The sequence below is a fragment of the Tinamus guttatus genome, unplaced genomic scaffold, assembly GCF_059628265.1.
Source record: "Tinamus guttatus ecotype Peru unplaced genomic scaffold, ASM5962826v1 Tinamus_guttatus_pri_ptg000304l, whole genome shotgun sequence".
Classification (NCBI taxonomy): Eukaryota; Metazoa; Chordata; class Aves; order Tinamiformes; family Tinamidae; genus Tinamus; species Tinamus guttatus.
This window is the reverse complement of record NW_028288838.1, coordinates 218978-246404: the sequence shown is the minus strand read 5'-3', so window position 1 is coordinate 246404 and position 27427 is coordinate 218978. Positions and strand designations below refer to the sequence as shown.

General features: G+C 37.1%; 1 protein-coding gene across 3 annotated transcripts in view; it reads left to right on the top strand.

The window, feature by feature from the left end:
• APC (APC regulator of Wnt signaling pathway) overlaps positions 1-19293 on the top strand; it is an 87344-nt gene extending 68051 nt beyond the window's left edge. For 2 of the 3 annotated variants that reach the window (XM_088528160.1, XM_088528158.1), the window contains exons 8-16: positions 663-767; positions 2881-3003; positions 5919-6297; positions 7017-7112; positions 7840-7979; positions 8903-8980; positions 10152-10268; positions 11131-11345; positions 11839-19293. In XM_088528160.1, the coding sequence (XP_088384286.1) occupies positions 663-767; positions 2881-3003; positions 5919-6297; positions 7017-7112; positions 7840-7979; positions 8903-8980; positions 10152-10268; positions 11131-11345; positions 11839-18397 (7812 nt within the window). In that variant the 3' untranslated portion in view covers positions 18398-19293. The remainder of the gene's footprint in view (positions 1-662; positions 768-2880; positions 3004-5918; positions 6298-7016; positions 7113-7839; positions 7980-8902; positions 8981-10151; positions 10269-11130; positions 11346-11838) is intronic. The other variant, XM_088528161.1, reaches the window with a different exon arrangement.
• The last annotated feature ends 8134 nt before the right edge of the window (positions 19294-27427 follow it).

Sequence of the window (27427 nt, the reverse complement as noted above, 5' to 3'; positions counted from 1 at the left end):
GAGGGAGTTTTGCTGACGGTGTAAGGCGAGTAACTCTTCATTTTTGTGTTCCCTTTTTAATGTGAGTGGTGGTGACAGCAGTGTGGTTGTATAGAACACTGAATCTCTGTCAGCTTGCTGCATCTTTTTACTCCGTTTGATAATATGATTAGGTTGATCAATTGTTTAAATTTTATTTATGGTAACCTGGTCACCTCTGCACAGTTTGCCATTAGAATTCTCACTGAGTATGTATCCTTCTGTTCACCCATTAAGTGTTTGCGCTCGAATGTGGAGCTTAATTCATCCGTGCTCGTCTCAGTCTCCAGTAAATGCACAGATCATGTGACATTGCAGAGAAGACAGTTGTTTGCTCCAATTCTGTTACATTTCTGAGAGCCATGTGAGCACAGCTGGTGGAGAAGGGTGTTGCTGTGTCTCCCTGCAAATCCTTTGTCTTGCAGGGCTATAATCCTCCGAGGACATGCTTCACTTTCATCTTGCAGTTTTGCTAAGGCACTCAGCCTCCGCTGTTAATTACTGGGGCTAGGGCTGTGAAATACAAAGCACTGTTCAGTGGCTTTGTGCGGATACAGCCTTGATGCATTTAGAGTTGAGAGAGCTTTGAATGCTAACATGCACTTTATTTCTGCGTTTGATTTCATAAACTCTTATATTAACAGAGGGCCCCTCAAAGTAAGCATGATACAGGCTCACATGATACAGAGAGGCAGAATGAAGGTCAAGGAGCAGCAGAAATCAGCATGGCAACTACTGGTACTGGTCAGGTAAATCAATTATTTTGTTTATTGAAATATACAGTTAAGTACAACTCCATGCTTGTAATATACAGTGCTTACAATTTAGCATATACCTTATTGTGTTTGTGTACCTGTTCATGTTTAAAGGATTGACATTTTTCATCGTCTCTTCTGAAAGGGAGGAATTTCATACATTTATAGAAATAAATTTTTTAATTGGATGAAGTGTAAACATTCCATAATGTGGGCAGAGGTTTTATTTTGTTTAAATAAGGAGCCTAATATTAGCAAGGAAGTAACAAGAGTGACTGCCTATATATGTATGTATTATTCTAAGTGAACAGTATTGTTAGGAGTATGATTTATTATCAGAAAAATTTCAGAATTTGAATTTGATATTTAAGATAATATCTAGTGATTTAAAGAAGAAAAGAACCAAACAGTAAGTTTTTTCATTAATATTTTTCTGCAGAAATATTAATGTGGCAGTGAGCTGAAGGGTGATAAAAATTATTAAATAATGTTTCATTGTTGTTCCTTTATTAGTGAAATACATTAGCAGTGGAGTACTCAGAGGGCTACATTTGATTCTCCTTTATTTATTTCTTAAAACTGATATTTACCCAAGTTTGGGACTTCTTTTTTTGACTAAAAATACTTAGATTTATTTACAGTGAAGTAATATTCATTCTTTTCAAAATCTCTAACTGTGTTTGAGATACATTAGTAATTTGAGTTCTTAAAACTTCACAGTATATTTTTGGTAGCTGAATTCCTATGTAAAATACTTCAGTTACTTTAGGGAAGCAGAATTATTTAAGTCCTTCTAAAAGTATTTCATATGGGAATATTTTTCATAAAGGATAGAAATTGTGGTTTGGCTTGAAAATTTGATTTCATTAAACATAAAGGACAGCCTATAATTTTGCTGTTGAAATATATTTGATCACCATTTGGAATTCAGTTTCCTCTGTTATATCTGAGCAATTGCTTGAGGCTTTCACTCTTAATTCTTATGACAGCTTTATTGTTTGGGGAGAAAAATAATTGAACACTGCTTCGGCGTTGAAAGCATAATGTATTTAAATAATTAATGTATTGTGGCTGTATTTTCTGTCTACAGTGTATGAATCGAGAGGTTTTAGGGTAACAGATACCTTACATGGAAGAAAGGATTGCCTTATGTAACTGGAGGATTCATTCATTCATTCCCAATTTTAAGTTTAGGATTTAAGCAGTTCAGAACTTTGTGTCATAAAAATGCATAAATATTTGCATTCTTTTCTCCTGGTGGTTAATAGATCCAGGGCTCAGAATCTGTGTTCTAGGAGACATCTGGGGATTATTCCCTTTCAGTGCAAGTCCAGAGAGAGTAGGCTTAATGGATTGGACATAACATTTATTTCTGATAAACCGGCTCAGTATATTTTCATTTTTTTGAGCAATCAGTATTAAGTGGAGTGTCGAAAGTTTTAACTGAATAGTCTGAAGCTAATTGGTTTTGTAATAACATGAACACTGAAAATTTGATGATTGAAGATGTGAATTTCCAGAATTCAATCATGTACTTTCCTGGGTCATCTTAGTAGTGAAAGGCAGAGAAGTATAAAAGGAGAAAAATGAAGTAATATAAAATAGGGATTGGAAAGAGCGGATCTGCATAAGAAGGGTCCGTGTTGCATCTCTCTGTTATTTTTCAGTTCCTCAGATGAATGTTTAGACAACTCTGATATTCTTCATTTAAAAAGAACTGAAAAAACCTGATTCACCCAACTGTAATTTGCTTTTGATACAGACAATTCAAACTAGAAGGTGATTCTTTTTTTTTCAACTGAGAAAAAAAAATCATTGTCAACTCTCCTTGTTCTCAGTGAAAATAGCAATTAGAGCAGATTCGCACTGAAAAATGTATCTCTTCTTGTATTGAATTTAAGGAACATGGATAATAAAACCAGTTATTTTAATCATAACATGTAAACTATGTTGAGGGAGTAGTGGGGATTACCTCTCTTAACCAAAATACTTGCTATTGGTTCATTATTATAAATATAGTTCTGTCGCACAATGCTGAAATTGAATCAGGCAATAGTTGGTGTTCTGGTTAGACTGTCTCACACCAAATTGTTGTTTAAATCTGTAGGGTTCCGCTGCTCGACTGGACCACGAGGCAGCCAGTGTCATGAGCTCCAGTAACAGCTACTCTGTTCCCCGTAGACTGACAAGTCACCTGGGTACCAAGGTAACCGAAGATTACAAACCACAGGTCGCTAATGTTACATTTCTACTAATACAATAACCTCATTGTTTTTGCCAGAAATACTAATATTAGCTGAATGCTCTGTCTATTTATGGAATTAAAAATTCAAAATGTTTTTTCAACTTTTAAAATATATGTGCAGAAATCCTTTCTGTCTTTTGGTTGCTGATGATTAGCAGAATTAGTACAATAAGGAATGTGATTGCAAGAATTATGCATTTTTTCTTTACTTCCTAAAACTGTTTCTTTATGAGTAGTCCTTGAGTAGTTCTTGGTATATTTTTCCAAAGTCTGAATCCTCAAAACATGCTATTGCTAAAAAATAAACTAAAAATAAAAGTAAGTTATTCATAATGATAAACATCTGCTCATTTGCTTTATAATGATTGAGATAATATGGCATTGGCTCATAGAGAAAAGAAAATACAAATTAGTTATTGTAACCAAAAAAACAGAATTGCATGTTCTTAGAAAAAAGAAAAATGAAGGGACATTGAGGAGAACATCCAGTACATCTCTGCTCCCCTGTGAAACATCATTTCTATCAAATGTATTCTTGACAGCATGTGACAGCAATCTAATCTTTTTGCAAAAACTAATGATAAACACTCTTTGTCATTTTTTGTAATTTTTTTTCATTAATAGCTATCTCAAATCGTCTTAGCTGCACTTTCCCTGTTTTCAGTGGAAATCAGATGCACTTTTTATCTTCTGAAACAATCTTTTACATACCTGCAATTTATTCCAAATTATGGAAAAATAGAGATGAACAGACAATAGAGAGTGTACTGAAAGTATATGAGCAGCATGGAAAGAGAGGGAAAAACAGTGCAAGTCTAATACAACTGAGTTCCTGAATCACTGAGTGTATGCTTCCTCTGGCATCAACGACCAGACGTATCATTGTGAGGCTGAGCCCAGTCTCCTGGGAAGCAAGGCTTGTTAGCTTGACATAGTATTAAATTGCGTTTGGCTTTAAAGCAGTGTTGTAATTTCTTCCCTGCACCCTATGCCTGCACCAACTGGAGGTAACACTAGCTGGAGTATCTGTTTGCAACCTTCCATTACAAAAAGCAATTCCTGAAGGTGCTGGCAAGGGGAGAGTCCTGAATACAGGGAAGAGGACTGTGTGGAAAAGGATGTAAGCAAATAAATAGGTTTAACTAGGGGTGCTGCAGGGGAAGAAAATAGTTAAATTAATGCAGGAAAAGGAGGAAAACAGCACATATCTTAAGTAGAGGAACTAATTTTACAGATGCTGAAGGAGATGCCTCTATGTATGTATACACACACACACACTTTTTCTGTCTTTATCTATGTAAAATATGTGTTGTTCGGTACTATACATGTGCCACAAGTCTGGAGGCCAGATTTTGATGACTTCTGCAGCTTTAGTCTCTGTGAAAAAATTTACCTTCTGAGTCTAAATTACTGTGGCTTTAAGCTGGTGCTTAAAATGTCTATCAAGAGGCATGCATAAAGCAGATTAAATTCCTTTTCTTTTAAGAATCCAAGTGGATTCTCTCAATACAATATTGGATTTTTCCAGCCTAGGACATCAGGATTTCCAGACTGGGAAGCTGTGCTGTCATAAAATTGGTTCCAAGATTTATGCCAATGGATTTCCATGTCATCATAAAATTTTACAAATTTTTACTTCTACCATAGTTTCAGGAATTTACAATGTTTAGAAAAATTTTTAGAAAAATTTTAACAGATATGCTTCTTACTCTACCTGCCTCTGTCCATTTTTTGGATAACTCATGTTTGAGGACATAAATATTGTCTCAGAAGAAGCAAAATCAAATCATTCATTGATTTGGTAACCTGTGCAAAAATGTAGTTACTGTTAGGAAACTTTGCCCAAGAATCCACCAGCCTCATTTCTTGCTGAGTCAGTGTATTCTAAGGAAAAACACCCACTGCTATTGGCAATTCCATTGGTAGTTTCTGTATGTTGTGCTGTGTGTTAGGGCGTTACTGGTTTTGTTAGCTTTTGTAGCTTTGGGTATCTAGCTAGTGTTCAATGTTATCTTGTTCATCATAATGTTCTTGTTAAAAGTTTGTTAAAAGAATCAAATACGTTGCTTAATCTGAAGTTATTGAAGAAAACGCAATGGGAAAGACAAACCTGAGAGTGTATTGGCCACCATATTACATAGCAGCTAAGGTAACCCCTCAACCGAACTGAAATTTGGTTGCTCTGAGTTTAATGTGTAATGGTGGGTTTCTAGTGATTTTATATAGTTTGACAAATGCGTAGTACTTTATGTTGTATATATTAAATGAGCATTTGTTTGTTCAACTTCTTTTACCACTGTAAACTTGAAGAAAGCTTAGTCCATTTTGTATTATCTACAAGTAATCTGGCCCATGTGCGTTTTTTTTATCCTAACAAAGAATGATTGATTAATTGAAATAGTTTTAAAGGATTTTTTTTTTCACATGTATATTTAAGATGTTTTTAGTTACAGTAAATTTAAAATTATTGTAATCAATCTTATCCTTTGTATAGGATAACTATACCAAATTCAGATATCAGATAATTTTTAATGAAGAGTGCCTTTAACTGAAAGTGTGACTTTCTTTTTGAAATAAAATTCATTTAAAATATCTTATAGCATTTCCAAACTGAAGTACATGCATCAGTATGTTTCTTTAGTGCTTCATACAACGGAAAGTTAGAAGTCTTCATGATTAATATAGTTACAATTATTCTAGTCATTTAACCAAGAAGCAAGATTGAGCATTGTAAGTGATGAAGAACTGACAGTACTTATTTAATTATTGCCAAGTGGTGCAAATCTGGCAGCATTATATAAATATATTTTCTTTCCTCTTCACATGTGCCATTCAGAACTTCATTTTAACCTATTCATTTTAGAATAGTAACTGCATTTTCAAAATCATCTGGCCCGCAGGTGGAAATGGTGTATTCGTTGTTGTCAATGCTTGGTACTCACGACAAGGACGACATGTCGCGCACTTTGCTGGCCATGTCTAGCTCCCAAGACAGCTGCATAGCCATGCGTCAGTCTGGCTGCCTTCCCCTCCTCATCCAGCTCCTACATGGCAACGATAAGGACTCTGTCTTGCTAGGAAACTCTCGTGGAAGTAAAGAGGCCCGTGCCAGGGCCAGTGCTGCCCTGCATAACATCATTCACTCCCAGCCTGATGATAAACGAGGCAGACGGGAAATCCGTGTGCTCCATCTTTTGGAGCAAATCCGTGCGTACTGTGAAACATGCTGGGAATGGCAGGAGGCACATGAACAAGGCATGGATCAGGACAAAAACCCAAGTAAGTTCTGTGAACTATGTGTCAATGTTTGAAAGGTTTCTGATTTCTTGTTGAAAATATGCTAGGTTTGTTTTTGAGTAAATATGTATATAATTCAAGCTGAGCTAGTATTAGAAAATAGTATCTGTTATAGATATAACATCCCACTTATAAATTCAGTCTTTACATGACAAGGCTTTGGTATGATTTCCAGACATAATTTTAGAATTTTATATTTAAAATGTACAAATTAATACTACATTTTACAGTCATTGCTATTTTACATTTTAATGGATAATGAAATGTATCTAAATAATCCCAGATTTCTCTTCATACAGGACATATGCATTCCTCTAAGGAGAAGGGGTAATTTAAATATTTTCACTCTGATTTTCTCAGTATAGTGTAAACTTATTTAGAATGTTGTACATAAGAAATATTTTGATATTAACTATCAGAGAAGTGACAATTTAAGTAAATCAGGATTTTCTCAAAAGAGAATTGTGGGGAAAAAAAAATCTTTTGGACTGCCTAACTGCTCCTTCTGATTTTAAGGGAGGGCCCTTATGTCAATAAAACTGCTGAAATCAGTGGGCTCTGTCATTGATATTGGAGTTGAGTGCAAGAATCATTTGTACTTTAGATGGTCTAGTTTAAAAATTACGAACTTTAGAAGTTGTTATTTAGGAAACAAGGGATTTGAAGAACCCCAGAAATATTGTTACTTCTTTCCATATCAGTGCCAGCTCCAGTTGATCATCAAATCTGTCCTGCAGTGTGTGTGTTGATGAAACTTTCATTTGATGAAGAACACAGGCATGCAATGAATGAGCTTGGTAAGACCAAACGTTTTTCTCTAGCTCCTTTGAAAAGCTTACTGGGAATGCTCATATTCCTTTCTTGTAACCTTCGTTAAATATGAAGCTTTTTAACAGTCGTTTCTATCAGTAGTTGCCTTGTTAGCAATTGATGCAATTTAAATGAACTTGTAGCTAGACGGTTTCCCACTGGACAGGTTATTGTACAAATTATGCTCTTTCTTGCCATGACCTGTGAATTTTGAAAGAATATTTTTATTAAGAAAACATTTGTGATTTTAGATGTATTGGACTTCAAATGGAAACTAATTCTCAGAGGGACTAATTTTCAGGAGATTAATGCACAGGTGAAACATTGATATGTATAACAGGCTGAACTTTGTGATCCCTCCTCTGCCAATTCTGTGCTGTTTTTATTATCAAAGAATGTATTTATGTATTTTTTTTCTGGGAAAATAAAACGCAGTAGTAATTATTAAGTTAATAATTTAGTTAAGTTAATTAAGTTAAAAAATGGATTTTCTAAATAGCTTTCAATGTCATTGGGGTGAATTCATCTTTCAGATGCAGGTTTTCCTTCATGTTCCCACCTGTCTCCCGCCATTTCTACATGGTGCTACTGACCCTTATCTTCCTGAGTGTTTTGGATCTCACACACACGAAATTACACTTGTGTGCACAGGAACAATTTGCTGCTGGAGGTGTATCCTTAGGCTTGATATGTTTTTTGGTTTTGTTTTTAAAGGAGGGTTGCAGGCTATTGCAGAGCTGTTGCAAGTGGACTGTGAAATGTATGGACTTACAAATGACCACTATAGCGTTACATTAAGAAGGTATGCTGGAATGGCGCTGACTAACTTGACTTTTGGAGATGTGGCCAACAAGGTAAGGGTAGAATTTCAAGCCTACAGTAATTTCAGTTCATAACCATGTTTGAATGGTTGTTTTGAATTATGTGTGGTGAAAATCTTTGGGATAGGATATTTATTACTTGCATTTGGTTTTGTAACAGAAATTACCTAAGAATTCTATCCTGTTCCAGAGAACAGGAGCACAAGTATATCAGATTTCATAGTAAAATGAAGTTAATTTAAATTTGTCACTGAAACTTGGGATTTTATCTGTTGGTTTTATTTCTGTATACATTATGTCTTTCCATAGTGTGTAGCATCTGATGATTATGGACCAATGATTATGGATAATGATTGTGTTTTTCTGATAATTAAGTGATAGTTGAGTCAAATTTTGTAGCACTGATAATGATACTATTAGTGTCTGATGAATATTTGCATCCAAATCTCCTTATCAAGTTTGGATCGTCTTACTTAAATGTTTGAAATATGTCTGTCTTATAATATGGCCACTACTACAAATAACCAGAAGAGAAGATAGATTTCTTGATTTCCAGTGAGGACTTTGCTCTCAAATGATAAAATAATAATAAAAATAATTTCTTGTCTCAGACTTCGTTCAAAGATATGTATTTTAAAATAAGTTCATTCAGGCAAGACTTCTATTTCCATGCACTCTCAAAATGTCTTCTGCTAAGAGTAGAAAGATAAAAGTCTCAACTGTAAAACTGTATTTCATATTACTCACTTTTTGCTTCATATTTAAACATGGTATAGCCTAAATTCCTGTCATAAATTAAGTCTTCACAAAATATGGTCTCTTAAAACCATTGGTAATTGCAAGGCTAAAGCTACTGGTTTTGTAGCATGAACAAAGTTACGCAGTGGTATCATTGTATTGCACAGCTGATGATGCCATGTAATTCCCCCCCCCCCTTTTTTTTTGTTTCCTAACAGGCAACGTTATGTTCTATGAAGGGCTGCATGAGAGCTCTTGTAGCACAATTAAAATCTGAAAGTGAAGATTTGCAACAGGTAACTTTTGAGAGGAAGTACTCCTTTACCTTAGACATTTCTATCTCTCCCTTTTTCATTGTGTTACATGAATTTACTCCATCTCTACTTTCCTTTCCTAATGTTTACTTTCACTCTAGATATTTTGTTTCTCCACATGCTATTTTTATGTTTGAATTCTTCTTTCATGTAGTAACTACTGTGCTGTGACTCTCCTCTCTCACTCTTTTTTTTATGAAGCTCTTTTAAATATGCATCATCTTTCCTAGTCAGATTGTGTTTTTTTTCTTTTATTGTCTTGTCAGCATTAAGCTGCAATATCTTTAATACAAACTTTCAATTTGTCCCTATTCTGTAAATTATGAAAGACAATTTTCTTGATGTAAAAATGCTTAACTGTGGGTCAAGTCCATGGAATACTTGGGTTTTTTTTTTGAATTCCAACCACATAATAGTCAAAAAAGGCAGAAAAGATTTGATGAGTGAAATTACTGACTTTTAAGTACTGCAAGATATTTATACTGAAAGAAGACTGTAAGTATTGAAAGACTGTTGCAAGCATTGCTTGTAACACTGTTGAGACAGTGTTTTGAGCATAAGCAAATGAGGACTTGAAACACGAAACAATATAAGACACAGGTAGATTGTCCCCATTGCTGTCAAGAATGAGAATTTAGGTCAAATGGCTCCTCTTCTTGTATGGATTCTGATGATCACAGTGTATTTTTAAATGACTTCAAAGAGGCATTAATAAAAGTAATCATAGCATAACTGTAAGAGAGGTAAATATCCTTGCCCTGTTTCACAATAGGAAAAGCTGAGAAAAATATGTATCTCTCTTGCGATTACATAAAAAGTCTCCACAGACTTCAGAGTTGACCACAAATCGGAAATTTTTGTCCAGTCTTTCAGCCGCTGTGGAAAGCAGGGAACTTGCTTTCAGATCTTTGTTTTGCATATGCACACACAAAAATCAATACCTTTTATTTAACTTTATACTGAAATGTTGTGACAGTCTGTCTAGAAACAGAATGAAAAATTTCAGCAAAAGGTTAGTTCAGTAGCTGAATATTACCATTGCTGATGGATTCCATATTGTACCAGAAATCCAGGAGGATATGCTGACAACCTACTAAAAAAAGAGACAGCTATACTGAGATGCCTTTTTTTTTTCATCCTTCTTGTTTTGCAGGTCATTGCAAGTGTGTTGAGGAACTTGTCCTGGCGAGCAGATGTAAACAGTAAAAAGACTCTACGTGAAGTCGGAAGTGTTAAAGCATTGATGGAATGTGCTTTAGAAGTTAAGAAGGTATCATATATAAATGAATGTGTGATAAGTCTTGAAGAGATTGTATTAATTTTACACAAAATACAGGTGTTATCCTTTTGACATAAATAGTTGCTCAAATATTTGAAGTTTTTCAGGTAGTTCACAGAATGGCAGAGTGGCTGAGGTTGGAAGGGACCTCTAGAGATCATCCAGTCCAACCCCCTTGCTCAAGCAGGATTTATTTTGTGAATAAATAAACTTCCACTTCTGCCATCCTCTATATATATACTCGGTAATGAGACAGGATCATATTCTGCCCTACAGTCTTTTTGCTTGCTAATCTACAGACCCTTTTTACTGTTATGATAATTGAAATGTATTGTGTCTCAAACTTTCTGGCAAACAATAACAAATTCATAGATGAGGGAAGGAGAGAGAACCCTCTAGTTTAGCAGCATAGAAAGCAGAAACTGAAATCTACTTAAATCATACTCATGAGGAAAACGAGAGAAATAGAGTGGCCTATGCAGAAAATAGGCAGGAAACAAAATATTGGGCATCCACATACAATGTGTAGAGATTTCATGACAAACAAAAATTAACTTCTGCAATTAATTGGTAAGAAGACAAATTCCATGGTCAATGGATTTCATTAGTTGCAAGTCTGGGATGGAAACAGTGAAACAGTTTGTTTCTCCAAGCTGTATTTTCAGACTGTGTGCAGGTTTGGTAGGAATTGCTGCTTTAGTTTACTCTCAGTTCACATTTTCAAAGTTATCCTCTCCTATGAGACTAGGAAAACAATTTTCTTAAAATCTCATTGAAGTGACTTGCATATTGCCAAGGGCTTATTATCGATAGTTGAAAATTCTCTAATTCTGTCATTTTATTATTTTCCTAGGAATCCACCTTAAAAAGTGTTTTGAGTGCCTTATGGAATTTGTCAGCACACTGCACTGAGAACAAAGCTGATATATGTGCTGTGGATGGGGCTCTTGCCTTTCTAGTTGGCACACTGACATACCGAAGCCAAACAAACACTTTAGCCATCATTGAAAGTGGGGGAGGAATATTAAGAAATGTTTCTAGCTTAATTGCTACTAATGAGGACCACAGGTGAATATATTTTCTCATTTTCTGAAAATCTATAGTGATACCAAAAGTATATTTACCAGACAGTTTGTATAACTGAATTCTAAATGCACGTATTGAATATAGTAACAAAGAATTAACTTTTTAAGTTAATCTAACTAAATGGTAAGTATTCAATTTAGATAACAGGACAATGTAAAAGGATTATTTTATTTGCTGCTTGTTAAATGATGAATTTTACTAAAAGCTTTTCCTGGAAATAGAAATTCATTAGTTATATCAACTATAGGAAATCATCTAGAATAGAAAATTGCTTCATATGGAGGGCATTGTTTGGGATTCAATTATCCATATCCATAGCAGAATTTGATTAACTTTCGGATTTAAATTTAGGAAAAATAAGGTGTATTAGCCTGTGAGAAAGCATGTTTTATCTTTACTACACTTTCTTACAGCCTAATGAGTTTTTCCTTTGTTCTCTCCTTACTAATTCTTGTTTTCAATTGCTCAACACCAGGCAAATCTTGAGAGAGAACAGCTGCTTACAAACCTTGTTACAGCACCTGAAGTCACATAGTTTGACAATAGTCAGTAATGCGTGTGGGACCCTGTGGAATCTTTCTGCCCGAAATGCAAAAGATCAGGAGGCGCTGTGGGACATGGGAGCAGTAAGCATGCTCAAAAATCTCATTCACTCAAAACACAAAATGATAGCGATGGGCAGTGCTGCAGCTCTAAGAAACCTGATGGCAAATAGGCCAGCAAAATATAAGGATGCCAATATTATGTCTCCAGGATCAAGCTTACCATCTCTCCATGTTAGAAAACAAAAGGCACTGGAAGCAGAATTAGATGCTCAGCATTTGTCAGAAACTTTTGACAACATCGATAATCTAAGCCCGAAAGCTTCTCACCGTAATAAGCAGAGACATAAGCAAAATATATACAGTGAGTATGTCCTGGACTCCAGTCGGCATGATGATGGAATTTGCAGAGCAGAGACCTTTAATACAGGTAATGTGACTGTACTTTCGCCATATTTAAATACTACAGTATTGCCTGGCTCCTCTTCCTCCAGTAGAGGAAATACAGAAAGTTCTCGATCTGAGAAAGACAGAAGTCTTGATAGGGATCGTGCCGTGGGTTTAAGTAGTTACCATTCAGCTACAGAGAATACTGGGAACTCCTCTAAGAGAATAGGAATGCAGATTTCTACTGCTGCAGTTCAGATTGCCAAAGTTATGGAAGAAGTAACAAACATGCATATGCCACAAGAGGACAGAAGTTCTGGTTCCACTTCTGAAATGCACTGTTTGACAGAAGACAGAAATGCTCCAAGAAGAACATCCACTGCCCATACTCACTCAAATACATACTTCCCTAAATCTGAAAATTCCAGCAGGACATGTCCTGTGCCTTATGCAAAAATGGAATACAAGAGAGCTTCAAATGATAGTTTAAATAGCGTCAGCAGTAGTGATGGCTATGGCAAAAGAGGCCAAATGAAGCCTTCCATTGAATCGTACTCAGAAGATGATGAAAGTAAGTTTTGTAGTTATGGTCAATACCCAGCTGACTTGGCACATAAGATACATAGTGCAAATCATATGGATGACAATGATGGAGAACTAGACACTCCTATTAACTACAGTCTTAAATATTCTGATGAACAGTTAAATTCTGGAAGGCAGAGTCCCTCTCAGAATGAAAGATGGGCAAGGCCTAAGCACATAATAGATGATGAAATAAAACAAAATGAACAACGTCAGTCAAGGAGCCAAAATGCAACTTACTCCATATATCCTGAAAGCGGAGATGATAAACACATGAAATATCAGTCACCTTTCGGACAACAAGAGTGTGTTTCTTCTTTTAGATCAAGAGGATCCAGTGGTTCAGATCAGAACAGAGTAGGCTCTACTCTTGGAATGAATCAGAAAATGAGCCAGTCCTTGTGCCAAGTTGATGATTATGATGATGATAAGCCAACAAACTACAGTGAGCGCTATTCTGAGGAGGAGCAACATGAAGAGGAAGAAGACAGACCAACCAATTATAGCATAAAGTACAGTGAAGAGGAACACCATGTAGATCAGCCTATTGATTATAGTCTAAAGTATTCAACAGAAGTTCCTCCATCTTCTCAGAAGCCATCTTTTACTTTTTCAAAGAGTTCATCAGTGCAGAGCTCTAAAACTGATCATATTTCCTCAAGTAGTGGGAACACATCAGCCCCTTCTGCTAGTTCAAAGAGACAGAATCAGCTTCACCCTAGTTCTGCACAGAACAGAGGTGGTCATGCTCAAAAGACTGCTTCCTGCAAGACTCCCTCTATTAATCAGGAAACCATACAAACTTACTGTGTGGAAGACACACCAATATGTTTTTCAAGATGTAGCTCCTTGTCATCTTTGTCATCAGCTGAAGATGAAATGGGGCGTGATCAAGCCACCCGTGTGACAGATGCTAATAACACTCTACAGATAGCAGAACTAAAAGAGAACAGTGTGACTTTGTCCACTGAAGGTGCCATAAATGAAGTTGCATCAACATCACAACACATTAGAACAAAATCCAGCAGACTTCAGAGTTCTAGCTTATCTCCTTCTGATTCCTCTAGACATAAAGCTGTTGAATTTTCTTCAGGTGCCAAATCCCCTTCTAAGAGTGGTGCACAAACTCCTAAAAGTCCCCCGGAACATTATGTGCAGGAGACCCCACTCATGTTCAGCAGGTGTACTTCTGTAAGTTCCCTGGATAGTTTTGAAAGCCGTTCCATTGCTAGCTCGGTTCAAAGTGAGCCTTGCAGTGGAATGGTAAGTGGTATTATAAGTCCCAGTGATCTTCCAGACAGCCCTGGGCAAACAATGCCTCCAAGCAGAAGTAAAACTCCACCCCCTGTTCAAGGACCTCAAGTAAAGAGAGAAACGGCTAAAGGTAAAGCACCTAATGCAGAAAAGAGAGAACCTGGTCCTAGACAGGCAGCTGTGAATGCAGCCGTTCAGAGAGTGCAGGTGTTGCCAGATGCTGACACATTATTACATTTTGCCACAGAAAGTACACCAGATGGATTTTCTTGCTCTTCTAGCCTAAGTGCCCTCAGTCTTGATGAACCGTTTATACAGAAGGACATAGAGTTAAGAATAATGCCTCCTGTGCATGAAAACGACCATGGAAATGAAACAGAACCTGAGCAGTCAGATGACACAAAGGATAACGAAGAGAAGAAAGCAGAGAAGTCTACTGATGCAGAAAAAGACATATTGGATGATTCTGACGATGATGATATTGAAATACTGGAAGAATGTATTATTTCTGCAATGCCAACAAAATCTTCACGCAAAGCCAAAAAGCTTTCTCAAGCACCTGCTTCAAAAATACCTCCTCCTGTAGCCAGGAAGCCAAGCCAGCTGCCAGTTTACAAACTTTTGCCTTCACAGAGCAGACTGCAGTCCCAGAAGCACGTGAGTTTTACCCCTGGAGATGATATGCCGCGGGTATATTGTGTTGAGGGCACACCAATAAATTTTTCAACGGCTACATCTCTGAGTGATCTCACAATAGAATCACCACCGAATGAGTTGGCCAATGTAGAGAATGTGGGTTCTGGGGTAGACTCAGTGGAATTTGAAAAGAGAGATACCATTCCCACAGAAGGCCGAAGCACAGATGAGTCTCAGAGAGCAAAAAGCTTGACTGTTACTGCTGCAGGACTGGAAGATGAAAAAACAGAAGAGGGTGATATTCTAGCTGAGTGTATTAACTCAGCTATGCCAAAAGGAAAAAGTCACAAGCCTTTCAGAGTGAAGAAGATAATGGATCAAATTCAGCAAGCATCTTCAGTTCTAAGTAACAAAAATCAATCGGGAGGAGAGAAAAAGAAGCCAACATCACCCGTAAAGCCTGCTCCCCAAAACAATGAGTACAGAGCACGAATAAGAAAAAACACAGAGCCTAAAAGCAACATTAATAATGAAAGGAGCTATTCAGAAAACAGAGACACAAAGAAACATCTTAAAAATAATTCAAGAGATTTTAATGACAAACTTCCAAATAACGAAGAGCGAGTAAGAGGAAGCTTTGCATTTGATTCCCCTCATCATTACACACCTATTGAGGGAACTCCATACTGTTTTTCACGGAATGATTCCCTCAGTTCTTTAGATTTTGATGATGATGATGTTGACCTTTCAAGGGAAAAAGCAGAATTAAGAAAAGGAAAAGAAGCAAAGGAAATGGAAACCAAAGACTGTACGAATCCTGAGCAGTCTTCAAATCAGCAACCCAGTAATAGGCCACAAGTCTGTCAAAAACACCCAGCAGGCAGAAGCCAGCCTAAAACTTTTTCTCAGTCAGCTAAAGATATTCCAGACAGAGGAGCAGCTACAGATGAGAAAATGCAGAATTTTGCCATCGAAAACACACCTGTTTGTTTTTCTCGCAATTCATCTCTTAGTTCCCTCAGTGACATTGATCAGGAAAACAACAACAAAGAAAGCGAGCCTGCAAAACGAAATGAGGGTCCTGATTCCCAGGTAGAATCAAGTAGACCTCAGACTTCTGGTTATGCACCAAAGTCGTTTCACGTTGAAGATACACCCGTGTGTTTCTCTAGAAACAGCTCCCTGAGTTCTCTTAGTATTGACTCAGAAGATGATCTTTTGCAGGAATGCATTAGTTCTGCTATGCCTAAAAAGAAAAAGCCTTCAAGAGTAAAGAGTGAAGGTGAAAAACATAATTCCAGAAATATGGGTGGTATACTGGCAGAAGATTTAACACTAGATTTGAGAGATATCCAGAGGCCAGAGTCGGAACATGGTTTCTCACCTGATTCTGAGAATTTTGATTGGAAAGCTATCCAAGAAGGTGCAAATTCTATAGTTAGTAGCTTGCATCAAGCCGCAGCAGCTGCGTCACTGTCTAGACAAGCTTCATCAGACTCTGATTCTATCCTTTCATTAAAATCTGGTATTTCTCTAGGGTCACCATTTCATCTTACCCCAGACCAAGAAGAAAAGCCTTTTACTAATAATAAAGGTCCAAGAATTCTTAAGCCTGGGGAGAAGAGCACATTGGAGTCTAAAAAAGTAGAATCTGAAAATAAGGGGATTAAAGGAGGGAAAAAAGTATATAAAAGTATAATTACAGGAAAAGCTCGCCCCAATTCAGAAGTTTCGGGCCAGCTGAAGCAACTACAACAAACAACTATGCCTTCAATTTCACGTGGTAGGACAATGATTCATATTCCAGGAGTTCGAAATAGTTCCTCAAGTACTAGTCCTGTTTCCAAGAAAGGTCCTCCAGTGAAAAACACAAGCTCCAAGAGTCCAAGTGAAGGCCAAAGTTGCACCAGTTCTCCAAGAGGAATCAAGTCATCAGTGAAATCTGAGCCAGCTTCTGTAACAAGGCAACCCTCCCAACAGGGTGGATCGAGTAAAGGACCTTCTCGATCAGGGTCTAGAGACTCCACTCCTTCCAGGCCTCAACAACAGCCATTAAGCAGACCTCTGCAGTCTCCAGGTCGAAACTCAATTTCCCCAGGAAGAAATGGTATAAGCCCTCCCAACAAACTGTCTCAGTTGCCCAGGACATCATCTCCCAGTACAGCTTCAACTAAATCTTCAAGTTCAGGAAGGGTGTCTTACACCTCGCCGGGCAGGCAGATGAGCCAGCAAAACCTTACAAAGCAAACTGCCTTACCTAAGAGTAACAGTGGCATTCCTAGAAGTGAGTCTGCCTCAAAAGGATTAAACCAGATTCTCAGTAGTGGGGGATCCAACAAAAAGACTGACCTGTCCAGAATGTCATCCACAAAATCTAGCGGAAGCGAATCTGACAGATCTGAGAGACCTGTTCTGGTTCGTCAGTCAACTTTTATTAAAGAAGCTCCGAGTCCAACTCTAAGACGGAAATTAGAAGAGTCGGCTTCATTTGAATCTCTTTCCCCTTCCAGGCCAGATTCTCCCACTAGATCCCAGATACAGACACCAGTTTTAAGTCCATCTCTTCCTGATATGTCTTTATCCACTCATTCAACTGCACAGACTAGTGGTTGGCGAAAATTACCCCCTAATCTGAGCCCTTCAGCAGAATATGATGGGAGACCCCTGAAACGTCATGATATAGCTCGTTCTCATTCCGAGAGTCCATCTAGATTGCCCATCAATAGGTCAGGAACGTGGAAACGTGAGCATAGTAAGCATTCCTCATCGCTTCCTCGTGTCAGCACTTGGCGAAGAACTGGGAGCTCTTCCTCAATTCTGTCAGCTTCTTCTGAATCCAGTGAAAAGGCAAAAAGTGAAGATGAAAAGCAACATGGAAGTTCTGTGTCTGGACCTAAGCAAAGTAAAGAAAGTCAAGCACCAACAAAAGGTACTTGGAGAAAAATAAAAGAAAACGAAATTACTCAAATAATGAATGATCCTCAGAATTCTTCCTCAGATGCAACAAACGGCTCTGATTCCAAAACTCTAATTTATCAGATGGCACCAGCTGTCTCTAAGACAGAGGATGTGTGGGTGAGGATAGAAGACTGCCCAATTAATAATCCTCGATCTGGAAGGTCTCCAACTGGAAATACTCCCCCTGTTATTGACAGTGTTCCAGAGAAAGGGGGTGTGAATAGTAAAGATTCTAAAGACAGTCAAGAAAAACAAAATGCAGGGAATGGAAATGTTCCTGCTCGTACCACTGGTTTAGAAAGTCGTCTGAACTCATTTATTCAAATAGACAGTCCAGACAAGAAAGGAACTGAAGCAAAACCTGTGCAGAATAATGCTGTACCTGCACCAGAAAATAATGAGAGTACCGTTAGTGAGCGTACGCCGTTCAGCTCCAGCAGCTCCAGCAAACACAGCTCCCCCAGTGGCGCCGTTGCAGCAAGGGTGACTCCCTTCAACTACAATCCAAGCCCCAGGAAAAGCAGCGCGGACAACAGTTCTACCCGGCCATCACAAATACCCACACCAGTAAGTAACAGCACCAAGAAGCGCGACTCGAAGACGGAAAACACAGACTCCAGCGGAACCCAGAGCCCCAAGCGCCACTCAGGCTCTTACCTGGTGACTTCTGTTTAAATATATATATATTAAAAAAAAAAAAAGTAAAACTGATGTATTATTTACAGCAGCTATTGAGAAAAAAAAAGTTTCACATGAAACTTTAAGTCTGGGGATTGGTTTTGTCTGTTGTTTTTATTTTTTGTAAATAGGTTTGATTCTTGTTAGAGGGTCCTTGTTCTGGAAGCCATATTTGATAGTATACTTTGTCTTCACTGGTAATATTTTGGAGGGATACTTGATTGACAGCTTGGAGTAAAATTGCTAATGCAATTGTATTTGTACAGTATGTTTAACATGTATTTAATTAGCATCCCATCTCGTAATTCTTTAAATATTGCTTGTGTTGAAATCATGAACATTACAGCTAAAGATCATCTAGTCATATTGCTTATCAATCATTTCTAGATTACAGACTGACTAAACTACATCAGGGAAGAATTGGTATTATTTATGCAAAAAAAAAAGAGTATATTCAGTTTTAGTATTTGTGAGTCCACCTAACCCAATAATTAATCATGTGGCTGTGAAATTCACAGTAATATGGTTTCTGCTGAACAAGCTTTCCCGGCCTGCTTTTCTGCATGTTTGGAACTGATGGTTCATTTTCTGAAGTAATGATTAACATTTCTGTGGTCACATAATGTGCATAGATAGCTATGGTGTAACAATTTACACTTTTTTTGTGCTCTGCATCAAAAGGAAAACTGTGTAACTGTAAAACCTTGAACAAAATTATTTTACCTGAACTAGACTTTATCTTAAAGTAGGTAGAATTTTTTTTGCTATGCTGTAACTTGTTGTATATTCTGGTATTTGAGGTGAGATGGCTGCTCTTTTATTAACGAGACATGAGTGATGTCTCAACAGAGACTAAAATGAACATTTCAGAATAAATTATTACTATATGTAAATCGTGTGTGTTACTTCTGCATTACATAAAGAGATGCTATTTTATTTTGAGATGTCACCTTACAATGTGTAGTAATAGGCACTTACACTTAAGGCCTGGTCCAGCAGAATCTTGCACCTCTACGATTCACCCTTCTTTATCACTGACATTGGCTGTTGTAGGATGCTGGTAACAGTTGCAGGATCAGGCCGTAGTTCTTCTGTACTGTATTTGTAATTGAGACGGTTTCACACATCTCAGGTGCATAACAAGGCTAAAGGCAGGGTATTTCCAGAGGTCAAGCAGTATAATGGTTTTCATGACTGCAAGTCTGAAACAATATTGTATGTACAAAAGTAATATTTATAAAACAAGATTTTTTAGAATTGGGAGAAATAATGTAGAATGTGAAATAGTGACTATAAGATGAAATTTTAATTCTATTTGAAATCTTCATCCGTTTTTTAATTTATTTTTTAAAAATAGTTGAGTTAAAAATATGGCAAAAAACCCATGATAAAAAATCTGTTACTATAGTAGAACAATTCTATACACAAACCAGGACATTTGCTGCCTCGAGCCTTTTTGATGTGAATGTGGTTTGTGCTTAAAAGAGGAGTCTGTGCTTAAAATATATGTATGTGGTCTGAATTTAGATGAGGTTTGTTTTAAACTAGAAACACTTATAAAAGAATATAGTAACGCTTGTGTGTATGATTGAACAAACCACGATATAGCATTTCAGTTTGTTATTTATCTCGACTATTATGAAGTTAGCATTCTAAATAACTGGTATTTAGGATTCAAAATGCCCTGATTTCAGGATTCCCTGAAATAGAGCAGTTTAATTTTATGGTAGCATTAATGCAGTTAGAGTGTACCACATCTGTGGCTACTGTACTTCATTTGACATTGGAATTAATCTATTTTTACCTTAAATTCTGCATATGAAATGAGATACTATCAACAAAAGTCAACTAAGATTAATCTAAAAGACAACACCAAATATCATTTTGGAATAAATAGTATCTTATTTCCTCATTTATACTTTATCTCCCATCAAATTTGCTTATGGACATGCAATAGTTTTTATCATCTAGTGAATCTGTTAGCGAGCAGCATTCCTCTTTTAATGTATTTGCATATATTAGTCATCACAGAAACTTTAATGAATGCTATTGACCTTTTAAACATGAAGAATTAGAGATGGAGAAAATTGTGATTTGTTCAGAGTCAGGACTTCCTACTCAAGTAGAATATAGAACTCCATCCTTATGTTTAAAATGCAAGATTATCTTTCATATAAATTGGTATTTTTGTGTGTGTTAGGCTTTCAGCTTTTATTATGTAGGTATAATGTGTAATCTAGGATGGTCAGTTGTTATCAGCTTTGCATATAGATCCTGCTAGATGTTTAAAGTTATACTGAATCCAAATAAAGAAGTTCTGACTACATTTTTATAATTGAGCAAGGAAAAAAATAAGGGGACAAAATAATACATAGCTGTATGTATTGTGCACTAAAATGTCTTTGGAAATTATAGTGGCCTCTCTAGATAATCTTGGTAGTGTTGGGGATATTTCAAGATCATTATAATTGGGAAGTTTCTCTTAATATCCTTACAACTAGCTTATATTTATAGCAAAAATTATGTAAGATAAACTTCTCAACTGTAAGGGTAGTAAAATACTGAAATATACTTCCCATGGGAGTTGTTAACTTTCCATTATAGAAGTTCTAAGAAGAGGTTTAGCAAACATCTCTTAGGGATGGGGATTTAGTGTATTTCATACTGCCTCTGTGCAGATGGGCTTAGGTGACCTGTAGAAATCCCTTCCAGACTTACATTTTTCTGATTATACATCTAAAATGTTCAATATCCATTAAAATACCTTATAGCTTATTTAAAGATATCCATGATGTTTGATTTATGTTAGCAATTAGGATACAAAGATACGTTTTAACTATAAAAATGAATGCCAGAAATAAAATCCATCTCCCACATATATGTTTTAAAGACATTTTTCATTTTTATGGTTTAATAGCATTATATAGACTAATGATAGCCAGGTTTGGTTTACACTGCTAAAGACCTGCACTTGGCTGCTTGTTTTTATTTCTATGAGTCACCACAGTAAGTAACAGGACATTATTTATATCAAGCCAAAAAGAAGAAAAATAAGGATGTATGGGAACCAAGAGTCATTTCACTGCCCTTTTACTATGCATTACCATTCTTTCCCCGGACTGTTGTGGTTTTGTGATTTTGCTTGCAGACCTGTAGTTGTCTTTGAATTAGCTTACTATTTCCAGTGCATATCAAACTAGTACCTGAAAATTATTTTACTCTAAAAATATTCACAGTGATGGTTTCAGACTGACTTACAGCTTTGTTCTCTTGATGTGAAAGTGGAAACATGACCACCTTGCAAGTCCTAATGCATTTTCTTAAATATATATTAGTTTTAGTTTCTCAGTGAAAGGTACATGTGTACCACAGGTAAGGTTACTGCTCAGTTTCTGTTGAAGTTCTTCTTCTGATTAAAGGTTGCAAGCTTTAAAAGGGAACTAATCTATTTATATTTTTCATTTGAAATTCTCTATCATTTCCCCTGAAAGCTTGAAGATAATTCTCAAAACTCTTGGTCAAAGATGCCAGCTTAAGAATCAAAAGCCTCAACAGGCTTTCCTGACCTGACTGGAATACTGTTTCAAACAAGGCTTGTCTTCAAAGTGCAGCCTTAGCTTTACGCTGAGATCTTCCATGTGCCTAAGTATCTGCTACTGCTTTGGGGAAGTTCAACACTGTGTCTAGCACAAAGAGGAGAAAAGGAAAGATTTCAGACATTCTCAGGCATTCAAAAAAAAAAAAAGGGAGAACAAAAGTTGTCCACAAATTAATGAGATCTTATTTTGAAACTATGCAAGTGGACTGTGAACACACCAAATTTTTATCTGCTAATCTGACAGCTGAAATCTTTGTTTTTGGAACCTCCCCCCCTCCCCAATAAAGACAAGGCAAGTGGCCTTTCCCATGGGCCTGGCTATGCAAATCTCAGGAAGGGGAGGCTAGTGATGGGAGAGCTGGGGTGGCTTCCTGTGGTGGATGGAGGTGCCACCCACAGACAGACCATTGCGTGCAATTTCAGCCTGACACGCATGGTTCAGAACTTCGCCCTAAGTTTTGATACAGCAAAAGGAAATTTCAGCAAAACTTCCGCAAAAGCAAGATTTGGGGCTCTTTGATTGTTTTTTCACTCTGAATTTCTGCCTAATAGCCCCCTAGCACATTGCATTTAAATATATAATGTTCCAGAAAACACTATTTTCCTGGAAACACTTAAGTGTCAATAATCTACAGTTTGTGCTTGTGGAAGAGAGATTTTTTTCATCAACAACCTTCCCAAAAATCTTTTTTCTGTCATAAACAAATGTCCAGGTAACGGTTTTAAAATATTCAATGTTAATGCCGTAGATCCGTCCATAAATATATTTACTATATATATAGGGATGATCTGGAAAGTGCTTAGGTGGTCTCTTACAAACTCTTGAATGATCTTCTTGCTAGATGCCTTCCAAACTGTACTTTTCTCACCTTGCTCTCTTACTAAATACCGGGAACCTCTATAAGAGTGTCTCTAATGTTCTTCCACCTACGCATAACCTCATTTATCTTCTGTAATGCTTTGCAAAATTTAATCTGCCGATCGGACAGAGGTGGTCTTGTTGAGATGTGTGCTCTGGATGAAGCTGTCAGTCAGTAAGAACCATGACTTTCTCCACATGCTCAAAACCCTGAGGATTTTTTTTTCCCAGATCACCCAAACATATTCACCTTTTGGTCCCACAGCCATGTCTTCTACACTTTTAAGTAAAAGCATAAAAATCTCCTTCTTTCATTTCAAATCACATTAAAAAAAAACTTCATTCCAGCTTCATATTTTCCTGTATGCAGAATAACAGATGATATCTGTAAATGTGTGTATAGAGAATGTTGATGTCGTTAAGGTTGAGTTCTTAGAGCGATAAGTTGGCTGATTGTGTGTTGTGTTTGGTTACTTAAAGTGCAAGGGGATCCAGTGTGGGACTGAAGGAGCTTAAGAGTTCACAACAGTATCAACTGTTACCGGTTCATAACAGGTACCGTAACAGTTCTTAACAGGTATCAGAATGAACTGTCAACATCTTGATGAATTCAAAGGATGTAAATAATACCTCACTTCCAGTCTACCAGCTATGCTGTTTGCTTACAGGAGGACTAGGTAATGCCTCCCTGGGATAGATTTGTAAGAGATCTATTCCTCTTGAGTTTTCCAAATGGTTCTGGCTTTATGTATTCACAAAGCGCTGCCACTGTGAGACTTGAGAAGAGCCTTCTAATGTTGCTCTATGTGGAAACATACTTTGCTTGAGTGACTGTGGCAAATATCATGGAGAGGGGGTGTGTTCACTCCAGGAAACACTCTTATGTCCAGAGTATGAGCCCAAGGCTGATTTTCTCTTATGCCCTACTTTTTAGTGGGATTTAATATGCATAGAGCTTGTGCTGGTTCACTGCAAAAAATCCTCATCCTTTGAGATCGGATGCATTTTCCCACCTGTAAATGTTGTTTCTTAACAAACTCAGCCCACAATTATCTTTCCTTCAGTTTTGTTGTTTGCTTCTGCCTGAGATGCATTACTGTTTATATCCTAACTCTGTAATTAATTCTTCCTTCAACTATTCTAATGTATTTTGTTTCACAGTATATTAATTCTGATTTTAGGCTTGCTATGCATAACTTACTACTTGCAATGTTACATAAAATTTCCTCTTGATTGCACCTTGTCAGACTGGAATTCTTTTCTTGGCTGCTACTACAAGTTAATTGTTTGCTGTATTACACATTTAATTTAAAAGGAAGTCACAGTTAAGGCACTTAGACAATGGCATAGCTTATCAGAACTAATGCCTTGAAAGCATTCAATTTGATTTTGTTGGTAGTAACATTTCATATAAATAAAAATGGGAAGTAAGTTCAGAGTCATAGAATTTACCAGTAAAGCTCTATTTTTTTGCATGTTTCATTTTAAAATAAATTCCCCAGAACAAAACCCATAATGATTTGATATGACATACAGAATACATTCCAACATTCTCCAATATATAACATATTCTAGTAATGTGATTCCATAATCACAGAATCACAGAATGGTTGAGGTTGGCAGGGACCTCTAGAGATCATCTAGTCCAACCCCTCCGCACACACAGGGTCACCTAGAGCACGTGGCACAGGGTGGCATCCAGGCGGGTTTGAAGATCTCCAGAGTAGAAGACTCCACAGCCTCTCTGGGCAGCCTGTTCCAGGGCTCTGGCACTTTCCTCTGTTACGTACTAGAGGGACTCAGTTAACTCCCAATTTTTGTTTTCCGTAATTAATCAATTCTTTAGACTCTGATTAGAGACTAATAAAGAACCTGGATTAGTTGAATTTCCAGCACACAAGACACATATTTATGCACACAGTACACATGCATATTTTGCACCTCTCTGCTCACTTCAGGCTTTAACATACAGTTAGATCAGAAGCATTTAAACTAAAAAGGATGAACTGTTGCTGAGTTAGCAATATATCCTGTGTTCTCTAGTAATCATAGTTCATAGTTTAGAAAATGACTTATTTTAAGCTTAATTACTGGTTGGCTGTTTTGGAACTTTGGTACTTTACTTTTGAAGTTTTCTAGCGAAAAAAAAAGAATCGACTTATAAATTTTAAAAAAAATCCTTAATAGCCATTCAAAAAAAAAAAAAAAAAAAAAAAAACAGATAACATTTCATAGCTGGAATATAGGGTAGGAAAAAGGCATTATCCTATCACCTGCAGTTTAAGGATCAATAAAACTGGGATATTTTGAGTTTTTACATTTAATACCTATAAAATGAAGGAAGCTTGTGCTTAATTCTGTCCCTCTTCTAAAATCCTTAAAATCCTCCGTAGCATATGTGGGGAAAACTTGGGGTGGGCTGTGATATACAATAAACAGAATTCAGATTGTGCATCATAGATTGCTACTGAGGTCTGTGGTGGCATCTACTTTTTTTTTTCCACTGGGTAATGAAATAAAGTTGTCACCTTTATTCTTAAAATACTGGAATAGCTGAGTATTGTGATCGGTTATTTGACACTATTTAAGCATTTAAAGCCATTTTGAAGCCTTTCAGACAGAAATCCCCTGGATATGAGTTTAGTGCAAAGAGTGTATTATCGTGTCAGACAGGGACACAGATGATTGATAGTTTCTTTTGGTCTAAAAAAACGGACTTTGCACAGTTGCAACTTCACACAGCTGTCAGCTGTTCCACAAGGCAAAAAAAAAAAAAAAAAAAAAAAAAAAGCAAGGCCAAGGAACAACTGGATATGAAACTGAGGCTTATATATGTCCCAGTCACACATTCTTTGCAAATAGCAAGGGATTAGGGATGGGTATAAATCCTTGTTTGCTTTATTTGCATTTTCCCTGTTCCTGTGTTGCCAGCTAAATAGAGGCTGGCTAGAAGCTTCTGGCAATGGTGCATGCTAGACTTTCCCCATACCTCAGAGAAATACTGTACATGGTGCCTGTCTGCAGTATTTTCTGAATTACTCCATGCAAGCCAAGGGTTGTCTCTAGGTAAGATATTATAGAAGACTTTCAGTTCTGCTCCTTGAGTACTGTTTCAAGGCAGCTACGGGACTGCTGCTGTTACAATGCAGCAGTTAATTACATTGAAACAAGCAAGCTCCAGATAGCTTTAGAAATCTTGGGGATGTTTATGTCTTTTTAAGGAGGCGTGTGTCACCGTGATGATTTCAAGGATTCTACCGTACTTATGAGCAGAAGGGACGTTTCTGCTGAGTACCTAGGAGAGGAGATGGTGCGGTAGTCTGTTAAAGTGGAGGCTAGCCATGATGGGCTGTTTCTCCTGAGACCTCCTAAGGTAAAAGACAAGATTTTGACTAAGAGAGAACAGTGTAGTCCATGGAGCTGAAATAATCACTCCTTTGAGGAAAGTGGTGTGCATAGCATTCTAAAAGTACAATATACCAAGACATTATGATTCAATCAGCATGAAGAGTTTCCATTTAAATGGCTTATTTTATTTCCATTAATTTTCCTTATGCAAAAAGATACAGGGTTTTTTTTTGAATCCTTGCTTATACAGACTGCTTATAGAGAAATCCTTCTCTGTTCAACCCTTCCTTTCATTATCTATTGAGCCAACCAAGATGTTACGCTGCATCCCTTTCATTTGTCCTGCACTGTATCAGCAGTCTACTACAGAGATTTGCACCAATCTAGCTTAAAATATACCTTCTCCTGAATGCCAATGATCTGTTTTTTTAACATACAGATTTCCAGTGTATTTATACAGTGTAACACCAGGTCAGAGTGAACTGAACACCTAAGCTGAATCTCAAAGAACTTATTCCTGTACATGATACTTGCAGTAACACGTACAAGTATTTGTTTTGGCTCAGCCCGGAGGCATTTGCTCAGGCAGCCACTTTCAGTTAGGGCATCTGGACTTTCCCAGGTGAAAAGTACCGTCTTGTACCACAACCACAGCTGAATTTCTGTTTCATAATTTTACAGGCCCTTGAAGATACTTTTTCTTCATTTTTTCCCATCACAGTGATGGAGTTTGACCGAGCGGGCCTTACTCACTGCGGTGTCCTTTTGGGAGAACTCTGTCTGTCTGAAATGCACATGCTCCACTGTTCATTCCCTGCTGTTTCCACTTGTACGGCCTAGTTAGGACAAATGGAATGAAGTTATATGCAGCTTTCAGAAACCAGTGTCCCTGGTATTAAACAAAGGCATTATTTGGAACTGTGAAATTTTGCTTCCCACATACGTGGTTCTTACACCCAAGAGCAATTACACCTAATCTCCACATTGCTCTGAATGTTTGAGCTGTCAGGTTTGGCTTAATTACTGCATTTCTGGTGTCAGGGACAATAGATATTTGGAAAGTGCATGCTGCTTTCATATACCCAAGTTATTGTGTGTTGTGACCTACTTATGTCTCTGAATTCTTCAGGCTGCAAACACGCAGAATTTAAGTTTAAAATAAATGTCTTGTGACATGACAACAAATATAGCGGCTAAGTGCTTTATACTCAATGTGACTGTT